Source organism: Phocoena sinus, chromosome 19 (genome assembly GCF_008692025.1).
Source record: "Phocoena sinus isolate mPhoSin1 chromosome 19, mPhoSin1.pri, whole genome shotgun sequence".
In the NCBI taxonomy this organism is placed as follows: domain Eukaryota; kingdom Metazoa; phylum Chordata; class Mammalia; order Artiodactyla; family Phocoenidae; genus Phocoena; species Phocoena sinus.
Genome location: NC_045781.1, coordinates 54,341,191 through 54,356,198, shown reverse-complemented (window position 1 = coordinate 54,356,198; position 15,008 = coordinate 54,341,191). Strand labels below are relative to the sequence as shown.

Sequence of the window (15,008 nt, the reverse complement as noted above, 5' to 3'; positions counted from 1 at the left end):
CACCTGTGAGAGCACCCGCACAAACACACATGCACACATATATGCAGAGGCGCACACACACACACACACACTGGAAGTCCTGACCCCGGAAGTGCTTCCCGGCTGTAATGGGACCGCCCCTCCCGCCCTCACCTAGAGCAACTCCCAACAGGGTCAGTATTAAGATTTTAAGAGCTGACAGATATCAGGCTGTTGGTACCTAGGAGCTACCCAGTTATATTGTGGTTCCATCCCTGGAACACAAGAATAATTTGCCACTTCATCCTCCTTTCTAACACAGATCTCTGTCCTTCCCAAGTCAAGCCCCAAATCTGCAACCCCAGTGAAATAAATTCCAAACATGGGCCAGGGAGCTGCCATGCTTGGAAAGCAGAGTTATTCATCCTAATTAGGACACTGAAGGGACTGGAGCCTTGGGCTTGCTGGGTAGTGACAGTCTGCCGGACAGCGTCCTGAGCAGGACGGACACACAGAGCGTCCACCTCTCCTGAGAACCTCCTCGACCGCACCCCAGCACGGGCAGACCCAGCCAGGCAACCTGAGGCCCGAGGGTTTCTTTTATACCAGCTCCCAGGAACACACCATCTTCCTGGACTATGAAATCCTGAATCTAGCCCAACTGGATTTTCTACCATGATGCAAATGCCGGCAGGGTGGGGTTTTACTGAGCTTCCTAGCTCTGCAGGGCTCTTAACAGGCAGCAGATGCGAGGCCAGCAGGGTGAGCTGCAGCAGGACAGCGTGGCGCGGCCGGGGCAGCGGAGGAGGGTCAGGGCCCCGACAGCAACGGGAATCTTGCCATTTGTCTCCTAAGGCTGTGGTGACAAAGCACTAGGTGGCCTAATATAAAGCTTAATACAAAGAAATGAACTGTCCCACAGCCCTGGAGGCGAGAAGTCCAAAATCAAGATGTTGGCAGGGCCACGTTCTCTCTGAAAGCTCTAGAGGAGCCCTCCCTGCCTGTCCCAGCTTCGGGTGTTCCCTGGCTGGCAGCACGTGAGTCTGACCCCTGTCTCCATCATCACCTGACCTTCTCGCTGTGTGTCTCTGTCTTCACATGGCTGCCTCCTCATAAGGACACCAGTCATCTTGGATTGGGGGCCCATCCTACTCTATTATGCACTCATCTTAACTAATTACACCTGCAGTGGTCCTATTTCCAAATAAGCCCACATTCACAGGTTCTGGGGGTTATGACTTTAATGTCTTTTTGGGGGGAGGCACAATTTAACCCATAAGAGTGGGGTACCCACAGCTCCCCCATTCACACACATGTCTTATAATATATTTACATATTATGTATAAATATACATACAATATTTGATCTGCATCACAACCCCTCATTACTTTTCGTGACATAATCCATCTCTCATTGTGCACCGACTGTGTGCTAGGAGGGCCCTGTGTGCATCATCTCACCTAATCCTCACCTTACCCTCACAATAGTAGGTGATTTTAGACCCTTTTTACAGATGAGGAAACAGGTTCCGAGAGGTTAAGTAACTTGGTCAAAGTCACACAGCTAACAAGTGGCACAGAGTCGAGAAGCGATACAGGGAGTCTGATGAGAGAGTCCGAGCTGATAACAATCAACTGCTTTTGGTACAGGGTGGTATTTCCATAAGTAATGCTGATGGGGACTCAGCCCTCTGTCCTGCCTTGGGACACTTCATTCATACCAGGAAGCAATGCAGCTTAGTAGTAGAAAGCGCTATTTGCTCCCAGAGCCAGAGGGGAGGGGATCAAGTCCTGGCCATAAGAACTCTAATGAAAAACTACTGGACCACAGGAACATCACTGCATCTCCTGGAGCCTCAGCTTTCTCATCAGTAAAGTCCTAGTACCAAGGATTGTAGTAAGATCAGAGGAGATGGTGCATGCTGGGTGTTTCACACAGCAGCTGGCCTGGAGTCGGATACAATAACAAGAGGCTGTTAAGACAGTGAGGAAGAGGAATATGGGGTAGAAACAGCTGGAAGAGCCACTGCCCTCCTGCCTTGCCTCTTCAGGTATGTTCGAGGCTGACATGCCTCAGGAGAATGCTGGCTTCTGAGGAATGCAGATGTGAGTAGTGGCACAGAGAGGGAAGGGGAGAGAGAGAGAGAGAGAGAGAGAGAGAGAGAGAGTCCAGCCTTTTCCGGAGAGGAGGACCTCTGCAGTGCTTAATTCCGTTTGCACAAAGCTGGGTGTAATGACACCAGTGGGGCGATGCCCAGGGCCAGTCTACCAGGAGCTGATGAAACGTGGGTCTCTGCTCCCACCCCTTCCGAGGCCTGCCCTGGGTCGTGCTGCATTAAGAAGCCCTCCGTTGTCTCGGGCATATGACCTGATTAACGTGATTTGTTTGGTGTCGGGTCTCTGTGTCAGGGACGGGAGGAAATTGAAAACACTTCCAATAAAGTTACAGAGATGCAATTTGACTAATATTTCATCAAGTGTCAAAAGAGGGTGTGGACCACTGTTCTGGAGGATTTCAAGGCTGGAAAAGCTGGCTGTCATGGGAAGGGTAAAGAATCTAGGGTTTGTTGTCCAGAGGAGAGAGGCTTTGGAAGTGACCCGACAGTAAGTTGTAAGCCTGTGACAGGTTTGGGGATCAAGGATGCCTGCTTTCTCAGTGCTTCCTTCTCCTCTGAGGACAAAAGAAAGAACAGACGTAAAATGCAGGGTGGATTATATTCAGCTAAAAGAGTAACTCTTTGACAGTCTGGAATAGGTTTACACAGCAACGAAGGGTGTTCCTGACTAGACGGTTTTAAAGAGGACACGGCTACTCATCTGGCAGAATTGTTAGGATTCGGTCCTGTAGGGAGGAAGGACTCCCCCGGAAACCACACAGTCCTGGACCTCCTCTAGTTCTCCCGTATGCCGACGGCTAACTGGGGAGGGCGGAGCTGCTTGTGGTTGCGCTGCAGCATGGCCGTGTCCACCCACCTCTCACTGCAGAGGCCCCAGAGGAAAGATTCAGACTTTCCAGCCTTCCTTGCAGCTGAGGGTGGGCCCGTGTCATCCGGTCAGTGACACATCATTGGAAATTGTCTGGAGGACCCACGGAAAAGACATTTTTTCCCCTAATGAGAAGAGAGGGGCCCATGAGGGCACATATACTCTCTCCCACTTGCCTGGCGGCCTCCTTGCTTCCTGCCCTGGAACACAGCAGCAGGAAGACGTGATGCCCGGGGCTTTGACAGCCATTTTATGTCCATGAGGAAAACATCAGAAACATCTGTGGTGCCACCTGCTGGCTCTCGGACACCTTGAGCTGCCAGCCAATCCTAGACTGGCCTACCTTCATCTAGTTATGAAGACCATGAAATACTCCTGACTATTTAAGCCACTATCAGCCTGGCATTTGGTTACGTACAACTGAAAGCATTCCTAGCTACTGCACTGGGTTGCTAGCAAGGTGGAGAGCCCAGGGAGCATGGTCAGGCCAGCCTCCAGAAGGCTATCCTGGGGCTTGAACTCAGGCGCACTGAGAAGCAGAGAATGCTCAAGGCCCTTTATACAAATTCATGTGGCAGGCAGCCAAAGAGGGGAGGCCTCCATCCCGATTCTGAAGCAAAGGGAGTCCACTTGCTAGTAAAATGGAGGCCCAGGGAGGGCCCCAGGCTCTGTGGGCACCTCCTCCCCAGGAATTGCAGGTGGAAATTCCTTGTCCTACGGCAGTGCTCGTCCACAAGGCTGTGCTCTCCTGGGGCAACTCTCCCTCCTGTTCTGACCCTGCAGGTGTGGGGCAGGCCCAGGAACCTGCATTTCAGCTAGCATTCCAGGTGACTCTTCTAAATGCTAACGTTTAAGACTCACAGCATTGTGGGCCAAAGCGGGAGTGTGGGGAGAGGAGGACACTCTTTTCTAGTCTAGCTTTGCTTGTATTTTATTTTCCTCAAGCTGTAGCAAACACAGGCCGGGAGAACGGTGCTCCTGCAGGGTTTATGGTGGGGATGTATATTGACCTAAGCTTTGTCTTCCAGCTGCAGGTTTGGAAAATTGCTTGATGCCTTCTATAGATACAGGGCTAGCCTCAGAGAACAGCCAGTGGCTATGTTTTATTTTTTTACGACTTTCACAGCTTTGAAACTATAGCACTGAATGTAGGAGGGCAGTGCCAGGATCTCCCGGGAGTCCTGGCAAGGGAAGAAGAATTGGGAAGACCCAGAGGCTGCTCTTTTCAGGGAGACATTTGGGGCTCAGTTCAGACGAGGTTCTGAAAAGGACAGGGAGAAACCTAGACCCCTCATCCTCTGGAGAAAGCCAGAAACTTCTCTGAGATCTGCCATTCTCAGTGGCTCCGGGTTCTGCCCCCAGGGACGTTGTGGAACTTTGTTGGTGTGAACGTTTATATGGCCCTGCCGCTAGGCTGAATACTGACCCCACCCCCCAATATGTCCATGTTCGAATCCTGGGAACGTGTGTTACCTTACATGGCAAAAGGGACTTTGCAGATGTGATTAAGCTAAGGACCCTGAGCTGGGTAGAAGATTCTGGATTATCCAGTTGGGCCCAATGGAACCACAAAGGTCCTTAAAAGAGGGAGGCAGGTGGGCTTCCCTGGTGGCACAGTGGTTAAGAATCCGCCTGCCAGTGCAGGGGACATGGGTTCGAGCCCTGGTCTGGGAAGATCCCACATGCCGCGAAGCAACTAAGCCCGTGTACCACAGCTACTGAGCCCGCATGCCTAGAGCCTGCGAGCCACAACTACTGAGCCCGTGTGCCACAACTACTGAAGCCTACGTGCCTAGAGCCCATGCTCTGCAACAAGAGAAGCCACTGCAATGAGAAGCCTGTGCACCGCAATGAAGAGTTGCTCCCGCTTGCCGCAACTAGAGAAAGCCCGTGCGCAGCAACGAATACCCAATGCAGCCATAAATAAATAAACAAACAAATAAATAAATAAAATTAAAGAACACTGCACAAAAAAAAAAAAAAAAAGAGGGAGGCAGGAAAGTCAAAGTAGGTGTGACAATGGAAGCAGCGGGTCAAAGTCAGAGAGAGATAAGAAGATGCTGGGTTGCTGCTTCGAAGATACAGGAAGGGGCCATGAGCCAAGGAATGCATGCAGGTGACCTCCAGAAGCTGGAAAAGACGAGGAAGTCAATTCTCCCCCGGAGCCTCCAGAAGGAACCAGCCCCACCGACTGTAGCCCTGTGACACTGATTTTGGACTTCTGGCCTCCAGAACCGTAAGAGACTAAATGTGCGTTGTTTGAAGCTCCCACGTCTGTGGTCATTTGTTACAGCAGCCCCAGGAAATGAACACAGGCACCGTGTGCCAGTCACATATTAGCTTGTGAACTCCTCACAACAACCTGGAGTGGTGGGTTGTACCATCATCCTCATTTTACAGATGAGGAAACCAAGACACAGAAAACAATTAAGCATCTTGGCCAACGGCACACAGGAAGTAGGTAACAACGTTCCTGCTTGGTCCACTAATACGATTACTATAAACACGACTGCTCCCTGCTTTCCAGGCAAATTGCTGCACCCACCAGAAAATAAGCTGTGTTCCGATGGACGTTCTGGTCTGGCAGCAGCTCTCCCAGAACCTCCCAGATCCCTTCCTCCAGGACGCGGGGACCACCAGCCTCGCATGCTCTGCTGCCACCCCCCCCTCCTTCCCACATTTCTGAGCCCTCCCGATACACTGTTGTCACTTTCCTTCTCGGTCCCCCTGTAGCAGAGAGAGGTCAGCTTGCTGGGCAGCAGTGCTCACAGGCGGTTTCACACGGAGCAGCATCCCGTGTGTGTAATTCTATGCTGTGTTTGACAGTAACTGAGACTCTGCTAAGAAAGATTAAGGACTGTAATAATGTGCAATCTGACCGTGGATCTTTAGAAAACCTTCACAGGTCCCATTTTTGCATATCTTTGATAATTCATTATCACGTATATGGAGAATCTCATTTAAAAATTAAGTTTTTTTTTTTTTTTAAGGTTACAAGGAAGTTTAGGTTTTCCAGAACCTGTAGAACAACTTGGTTTTATAGCCATGAGAGTACAAGCACACCCCTAAGCTGAAGCCTTTTCCCATTTTAATTCCAGGAGGAGGAGACAGCGGCTGGTCTATCCTCGACCCGGGGCCCTGGGTGCTCGGGCGAGGAGGGAGGGGCAGTCGGAAGCACCCTTACTTTGACGACAGAGAGCATCCCCTCGTTGGTTTGCGGGTTGGTGTGGATCTCGAAGCTCTGCCCAGGGTTCCCGTTGATGATGGTGTAGGCGGCCCTCCACGCGCCTGTGGTAGGATCGTCCTTGTCTTCAACTGTCAAGTTGACAATAACTCCCACGGCTCCTTCCTCGACTGTGGCTTGAAACTGCAAACAAAGCAGACCGTTACTGTCACTATTTTGGGGAAAAAATAAAATCATAGTGAAGACCACTGATGGCACTCTGACCATATGCCTGGTGTTGGGCACATTACCCACACCATCTCATTAAATAATAAAGACTAACAGAGGAAGATCATGAAGCTGTGTGTGCCAACAGATGATATGCTTCAGGTCCTCTCAGCCTTATGCGGGACCATGAGGCTGAATCCTCTCCTACAGGATGTGGGCAGAAGTGATGTTTGCCGGGGCTGGCCTGGGTTCACCTGGGCTGAGGGTTAAGAGAACAGCTGTGCCTCTTCTCTGGGCCCCTTTCCTTCTATCTACCTGGATGCAGACAACCAGGAGACCCAAGGGGAAGGTAGAACCACAAGAGGGAATGAGCTTGGGTACCTGAGTCACCACATGGAGGTGGGTGGGAGCCCGTCCCGAACTGTTGTTGAATGAGAAACAAACTTGTATTGAGTTTGAGCCTTTATGCATTTTTGTTTGCATTTGTTTTTGTAGCCCTGTTACTGAATGCAAATCTGTATGCCCAACGCACAGTGGGGCCAAACAATACCAAAACGTCAGAGTTTGGAGCAGAGAAAGGTTTACTGCAGGGCCAGGCAAGGAGATGTATGCCTCATGCCTTAAAAACCCTGAACTCCCTGAAAGCTTTCAGCGAAGCCCTTTTACAGGAAAGGTAAGGGAGGGGCATGGTTAGCTGCTGCAGACTTCTTGGTGTCAGATCCTTCGTTCCTGAGGTCAGGTCACCGTCGGGTCACGGTGTTCCTGTAAACCTCCACCTAAACAAATGTTACTCTCTGTTCTGACAAGTAAGGGCAAGGTCCCAAGGCTCAACTTTCGCCCTCTGAGGTCCAGGCCCTGGCTGAGAGGAGGGGGTCCCCGCGGGGGCCAGTTACCCTGCCCAGGAGCGTTCGTCCAGCACCCAGGCTGGGTCCTCCCACCAATGCCCAGGCCCGGCTGGCAGTGCCCTCAGGGCCATGTCCCCAGACCCTGCCCAGCTGTCATCACTGAGGGAGCCAGGCACCCACGACCCAGCCGGCCCTCAGGTACCTCAGGCCACCCAAAGGTTCGGGCAGAGCGGGCCGGGTCCCAGGGACCCAGGGAGACCGCCGCCGCCATTCGGTAGCAGAGGAGGGGATGGAAGAGAGGTTCCCGTGGCCTCAAGGCCCAGGCCTGGCCAGTGGGTGGCCATGGCAAGGGCTCTGGAGCTCTGCGGGACACAGCCCTCAGGCTGTCCTGGGGCCCCCCAGCTCACCCACCGCCTGAGGCCGGGGAGGGCCTGGAGGGCCCCAGGGGGAAGGCCCCCATCCACCTCTTAGCACACGGAGATCCACCTCTTATCTCTTGCCAGGAGGACCACCCCGGGCGGACCGTTGGCCGAGCGACCTCTAACTGCCACACTAAGTGTCTCTCGCTAACCCTCCTGTGCTTAAGGTCTTGCGGTAACAGTTGCGTGGTACGTAACGGCTGTGCACCCGCCCCGCCCCTATTACAGCCTCACCCACCCTAAACGACAAGGTAACCAGATAAGCACACCGCCATCGCTCATATATGGAGGGAGGGGGTTGGAACCCCAGTGTTTGCCTCCAGAGCCTCTGCTCAGTTGTAGCGTCCTCCTTAGTGAAGGAAGCCAGTTTCATCCCTCCCACCCCTTGCCTACACCTAGCATGACTTTAAAAGGGAGGAAACATTTTTCTAAGGTAACATATAAATCAATTGTCTGGAGCTTTGTTGTACCTGTGTTTTTATTGTGACACATCTCAAATATTTGTTGCAAGTAGGTGTGGTGAAAAATAAATCAATAAATGAAAAATCAGCTTAGATAGAGAATTTCACAAGCCATCAGCACATTGCTTTGAGCTGGAAGCGTAAAGTATTGTTTTGGTGCTTACCTCTGATACACCTCTGGTGAATAGTAATCTGTTTGCAAATATTTGATACACAAGCAATACCAATAAGCTGACAACAAGAAGAAGAAATATCCTGGAATTTCAATTATTAGGAAAGAGAATCTAGAGACAGTGAGATGATGTCAGAAAGCCCTTATGTTCAAAGACAAGTAATTTGAGAAATGACGTTTCAAAAGCCGTGGCTGATTAATTCACTTGCAAATCGTTAATCACAAGCCATAATCTTGATGCCTTGGGGGAGACAGGAACTAATTTGTCTATCACAACTCAGCAAACCTGGGTGAGCCGTTTCCCTTCCCCACAAGCGGTGCTGGGAAATTCCTGGAACATGCGCACTGGATGGAACGGAGCTGGAGCGAGGGGAAGTGGAGGATACTGTCACACAGAAACAGCTCCACGAGACAATTATTTTGACCTGATTCCTCTGATTCTTGTTTAAGTTAGGCCTAACTTCTATCTTTCCCCCCTCATCACAAAAATTATGGAATTCCTGAGCTTGAAATCTACACTGGTGGATCCCAGCCCTGTTAGAATCTCCTGGAGGGCTTTTTAAAAACACTGTTTTTTTTTAAAAAAAATAACCCTATTCCAATGCAGTTGGTCTGGGGTAAGGCGTGGGTTTCAGTGTTTTGCTGACCTGCCCAGATAATTCTAATATGTAGTTTGGACAGAGAAGAATGAGAGTTCAAGGTCAAGAAGGGCCAAAGTAGGGATGTGAGAGCCTGCCCTTGTGCATTTTGCAAGGCTGCCTGGGTCCCATGCTGAGGGAGGGGCCTGCAGTGCATGTGGGATCAGCAGGAAGGAGAGCTGTGATCAGCTACTGCTGTCTGCCATGCGTCCAGGAGTGGGACACACGTGTTATCCAATCCCACAGGTGGCAGATAAAGAAACAGGCACAGAGAAAGAAGGAAGGAAGAGGTTGGTCCACAGTTCTCGAGTGAACCAAAGGTCAGATACAAATCTCCTGGACTCCAGTAACGTCTGCTTTCCACAAGTTCTATTACTCATGCCCACTCAAGAGTCCCATTGCTTAGGCTGGTCCTCCACCCCCTGCTGTGATCCAGAGCCAGAGGACTGATTCTCTGTCCCTACTGATCACAGCACACCTCAGCTCATAACCTGTCCCTGTGGCTGTTCTGACACCTGTACCTTGGGACACCAGGCAGACAATTCAGTGGGTTTGGGAGTGCTAAGACTAGAGGATGTTGGAAACCATCAGTCAGGTACGAATGCCATTACATCCAGTCCACAGGTGAGAAGTTACTTTGTCAAGGCAGGTGAATGTCACATTGCTGAGAGGAAGACACTATAAGAACAGATCACGATTTGAGGAGGCTGGAGGCTCCAGGTGTGTCTGTCTTGTTCAGGGCTTTCTCTCCACCCCTTGCATGATGCTGGGTGCATAGAAGGGACACACTTGGTGTTTGTTGAGTGAATGAATGGTCTTAAAATAGGAAATGGGGCCTGGCATCAAAGGTGAGGGCTGGGAGGAAATGTGAAGGGATGAAGCTATACCGGAGTGAGACTAAGAGGGACTGGCATGGTGACGGATGCCTGATTCTGCCACTTGCTTGGATGGTGCAGGGCAGGAGGGATAGGTTGACCTCCCTTGTTCTCCAGAACATCTCTAGCAGGGATGCCTTATGACTTTCGAAGACACTGGGTATGTTACGCTTGTTGGTCCCTCCTACCACACTTGATTTTCATAGGCTTTAAAAATTTCATTTTTTCCCCCCTGATGTGAGGAAAAAAATTAAAATTTTCTTTGACCCTAAAAAATGCGTTCTTTTTAATGGCGCCTGGTCCCCAGTGCACAGCACAGTGCTGGACACATGAAGATCTTCTGGATGGATGGATGAATTTGTAAAATTAATATTTAGGCCATGTATAGGTGAGAAAAGCCTGTGCAGTTTCTCCCATGACACCAACCAAGAGGCTGGTGCAGAATACCTTTTTAGTGTGTGGGCAAATGAGTCCAAGTGGAACGGGAAGGTGATAATGTTTTAGAAATTCTCACAGCATGCGTTACGACCCTAATATAGCCTTAGATGTAGTAATGTGTCCACAGCCACATTTACCTACCATCCATCACCCATCCATCCATTTATTTATTCTCCATTCATCCATCCATCCTTCCATCCACTTATCCGTCCTCCATCCATGCATCCATCCATCCATTCACCCATTCGCCCATCCATCCATATTCCAGCCAGCCAGCCAACAAATACCTGTCAAGCGGCTTCTGTGTACCACGCATGATACTGTATTAAATTCTAAAAAATAGAAAAAATAAATTCTAGGGATACACTAGTAAACAAGACAACAGACATGGCATATGTTTAATTATAAAAATATGTGAAGTGTTGGGCAAGAAATAACATAGTTCTTGGAGAGCCTGAAGCTTGAGGGGAGTGGTGAGAGGGCGTGGTGCCTGACCCCGTCTAGGGAAGGTCATTAGGGAAGAATTCCCTGAGAACTGAAAGCAGAGGAGTCTGTGAGACGAAAGGGGAGAGAGCCTTCCTGGCATCTGGAACAGCAGGTGCAAAGGCCAGCGGTGAAGGAAGCACGGGGCACTTGTGGACCAGAGGGGGGTGGGTGTGGCTGGAGAGCAAAGGAGAACTGGGGGAGAGCTGTTTGCTACTGGACTCCAGAGGAGAGCTGCGGCAGATCGTGCACAGCCTTGTGGGCCAGGGAAAGGCAGTTAGAATTTGCCTTGTTTAAATCTCCTCCTGGGAGAAGTCAGAAAAAAATCTTTAAATACCGAAAACATTCAACACAATTATCATAGTCTTTGTTAAGACCATTATCTGATTCTTGCATAAACTATAAAGCCAGTTTCCTTGAGCATCCATTTAGAAACTCATTATGGCTTAATTAAATACTCATTCTATTAATTCTATTCAATGTTTAACCCCATTATGTAATTCAAGAATGGAAAATTAAGTAGATGAAAATGAAACAGTACCATTTTATATTTCTATAGCAATGCTCACTCTGTGATTTAAAAACAATAGACAGACATTAATTTACCATGCTAGAGCAGGAGGAATTACGGATTGTAACATTACTTCATTTAATTGGAAAAAAATAAGGTTACTTTTCTGTTAAACTGTGCAGCAAATCAAATACGAGATGCAAAACATGGTTTTACACCATCAGTGTGGGCGACTGGCTTGGGACATATTGAGTTTCATTAGCTCTCTCCTCTCAATTCAGAACTGAGTTATTTCATTTTCTTTTCTTTGCCAAGGTGAGGTGAATTTTGTGATGGACATTTAGGAAGAGACCACTTGGACTTGCCACAAAGGTTATCCATCACCAGGGGAAGAGGGACTTGCATTTTAATTTACACTGAGAATGAACACTGCTCCTCACAGAGCAAAGAGTTGGTCATTATAGGTTAACCTGGAAGATGGAAATAACGATCAGCAGGCTAAAAGGCACAGGTGGGGGAGAAGTGACAGCTGATGACTTTAAGGGACAGGACACATGCAAGCCTGCCTGCTTGATCGCTGGAGTCCAGGTTCATGAGCTGCCAACCCTGGGGTTTCATGGAGAATTGATGTTGAACTTGAAAAGCTGGGATATAGTCATCTGGGCCCTGGCTTTGAAAAAATTAAAAGATAAGGTCCCGGAAAGTTTTACACACTTCAGTTTCTATTTGTGAGGATAAAAGGGTGAGGGAGACATCATCAGAAACTGAACTTGCAAGCACTTTTATGAGTCTGTATTTACATAAACGATGCAGCTTGTTGGAAAAATCTAATTTCTTGTTGATAGCCTAATGGGTAGAAACTGTGAGTGCTATAAATAAGATCATACATTTAAGGATCCTGGCATAGAGTAAGGAATCAGTATTTGTTAGCACTGGTGATGATGATCGATTTTATTCTGTATCATATGAAATACTTACTAATAAATCGGAGAATGTGACTCTTTCTGTTTTTATCACAGTCTGCCTTCCATTGCGGTTGTCTTATATAGATAGCTTACTTCCCTCGGTGGGTGTGGAAGAAGCTCTTTGCTCTTCAGTAGTGTATACCTGACACTCACAAGCTTGCATATCCTTGTCTTGATCTTTATCACCAAGACAAATGATGTTAACTCATCACACGCACATTTAGAAGGGGTAGCTGCATCAGATATCTGGTTTCCTTCTATCTATGATTAGGAGTCATCCTGGGGTAGAAAGATGCAACACCTCATTTAAATAGCTAGTCATTAAATGTCTATTGCACGGCAGGGGGTCTGCCAGGCACAAGAAGTACAGCAGTAAATGAGAGGGACACTATTCTCTCCCCTCACGGGTTTACAACTCAGCACACTGACACATTCCCTCCTGATCACCCCATTTTCTTTATACGCTTTGCTCACACAATTCCTTTTCTACCATTTGTCCACTGTCATTCATTCCAGGCTGCATCTATGTTTGGACATGACTTAGTTTACAGCTAATGGCCATTTTAATAAATGGTGTTGGGGCCATTGGTGAGCCATGTGGAAAAAACAAAGAATTTGGATTCCCGACCTCACACCATACAGAAATTGTGAAAGGTAAAACAATCAATGTTTTAGAAGAAAACATAGGAGGACATTTTAATTCAGCTTACAGTTAATGTTTATGTGTACTTTATATGTATGTAATATAATGTAAAATATTTAAAATACATATAATATAAAAATATAAAATGGGGCTTCCCTGGTGGCGCAGTGGTTGAGAGTCCACCTGCCAATGCAGGGGACATGGGTTTGTGCCCTGGTCCAGGAGGATCCCACATGCCGTGGAGCGGCTGGGCCCGGGGGCCATGGCCGCTGGGCCTGCGCATCTGGAGCCTGTGCTCCGCAATGGGAGAGGTCACAGCAGTGAGAGGCCTGCGTACCACACACACACTATATATATATATATATATATATATATATATATATATATATATATATAATGTAATATATATATAAAGTGCACATAATATAATATAGATAATATTTAAATAACACATTTAGTAAGTATAGAGTTTATTCAGTATTTTAAAGAAGGCTTTATGTCTAAGAAGTGATGAACAGCAGAGCCCCACAAGGGACTCTAGGTTACTTGGCTGAGAATCACGGTCTCCTCATCAGCTAGCCCTCAAGACAACTGTGCCTACTGAGTCCCTCCCTAGCCAGGTCCCAGTAGGATGTGCATGGACAGGCCCCGAAGTAATACCAAGATGGGAGGGGACCATTCGGGAACCCAACAGCCCATAATGGCCCCAGACATTGGTGAGCATCTTTTACTCATTTCCCATCTAGTCAACACTCTCTCTTCTCTAAATATCGTTTTCTCTTTGAAAATGAAGAGTGGTGTCAGCCCTTTGGTTTTCAACGCCCATGGGAGACAGTTCACAGAGAGAAGACGTAAAGCAGATGCTAGAGCTGGGATTTCCGGCAACTGTGAATAGAGACTTCCCCGCCCTCTGAAGCGCAGGCAGCCTGGGGCGTGCGCCTATCAACCGTGAGACGGGTCTTGTCTCTGTTTCCGAAAATGCCCAACACCACCTCTTTCATAAAGTGAGAATGCTATAATTAGACATTCAACTTTGGGATCATTTTTGTCTAGAGAATACAACCCGAGGGGAGAAGATGACAGTGTACGTGTGTTGGAGGGTCTCACGACAAGAAGAATGACCAGTTTTTCTCTATTCTCACTGAGAAAAAGGAAAGTGAACTAAATTGTACGTCACACGCCAGAGATGATAACATGGTAATGGTGGATGGCAGTCTTCCTTTCCTGAAGATTCTTAAAGTTTCTGAGCAGATTTAGTTCAGGGTGCCTGTATCCATAAAACATCTGAGGAAATGATACCGTCCCCAGCTCCTGCTGAAAAGAGTGTTACTAGAGGGCCATTTGTACCACACGATCCCAGCTTTTGTTGCCAGAGCTGACCGGACCCAGAAGTGGAACTGGACTCACAAGTCACCAATCTATTGGCTGCTTCATGAACGATCAGATGATTTCTCTAAGCATATGAACTCAGAGAAATACAGGCTATATAATCAGAGGGCAAAGGGTCCTTAAATCCTAAGTTTCTGAGTAGAAGAGAAATGGAGTGGCCATTTTTTGTCATTTGGACATGAACGAATAGATGCATAGAGAAGCCAAAGAATGGACACACTGAAAGAAAACCCAGGAGATCTTGGGGGCGCTCAGAGACACACAGATGAGGAAGCACCCTTGATCTCGGACTGTGTTTCTACTCCTTGCATCTAATGGAGCCCTGGGAAAACAGCTGTGGTGGATGGATGTCTATCTCTCTCAGGACGTAAATGTGGTCCTTTTGATGAAGACTTGGGTTTCACAGATGTTTCCTCAAATATTTTTTCTTTTTCTCTTTTACATCTTGCTATGGAAACTTTCAAACAGCTATAAAAGCAGACAGAATGAAGTAATGAACCCCATGTGCCATCATCAGGCTTCAAAGATTTTCAACTTATGCCCCCATTGTGCTTCATCTACACGCCCACTTCTCCCCATTCCTGTCTTGTTTGGAGCAAATCCCAGACATATCACTGAATCTGTAAATATTTCACTGCTTGTCGCTAAAAGTTAAAAACTCTTTTTAAGAGAACAGAATCAAGGTCCTCTCCTGATCCAACTAACATTAATTTCTTCTACTGACAATTATTGTGTTTTTCTTTTGTGCCGGATGCTTTACTAAAACTATAGCCGCGGTAAAGGACAGTTAGAGACTGGCCTATTAGACTTCTCCACGGGTTAGGAGAGTCTTCTCA

At 48.0% G+C, this 15,008-nt stretch overlaps 1 protein-coding gene across 2 annotated transcripts in view; it reads right to left on the bottom strand.

The window, feature by feature from the left end:
- CDH13 (cadherin 13) overlaps positions 1-15,008 on the bottom strand; it is a 1,030,265-nt gene that overhangs the window by 99,866 nt on the left and 915,391 nt on the right. For both annotated transcript variants that reach the window (XM_032613947.1, XM_032613948.1), the window contains exon 9: positions 6,127-6,309. In XM_032613947.1, coding sequence (XP_032469838.1) covers positions 6,127-6,309 — 183 coding nt within the window. The remainder of the gene's footprint in view (positions 1-6,126; positions 6,310-15,008) is intronic.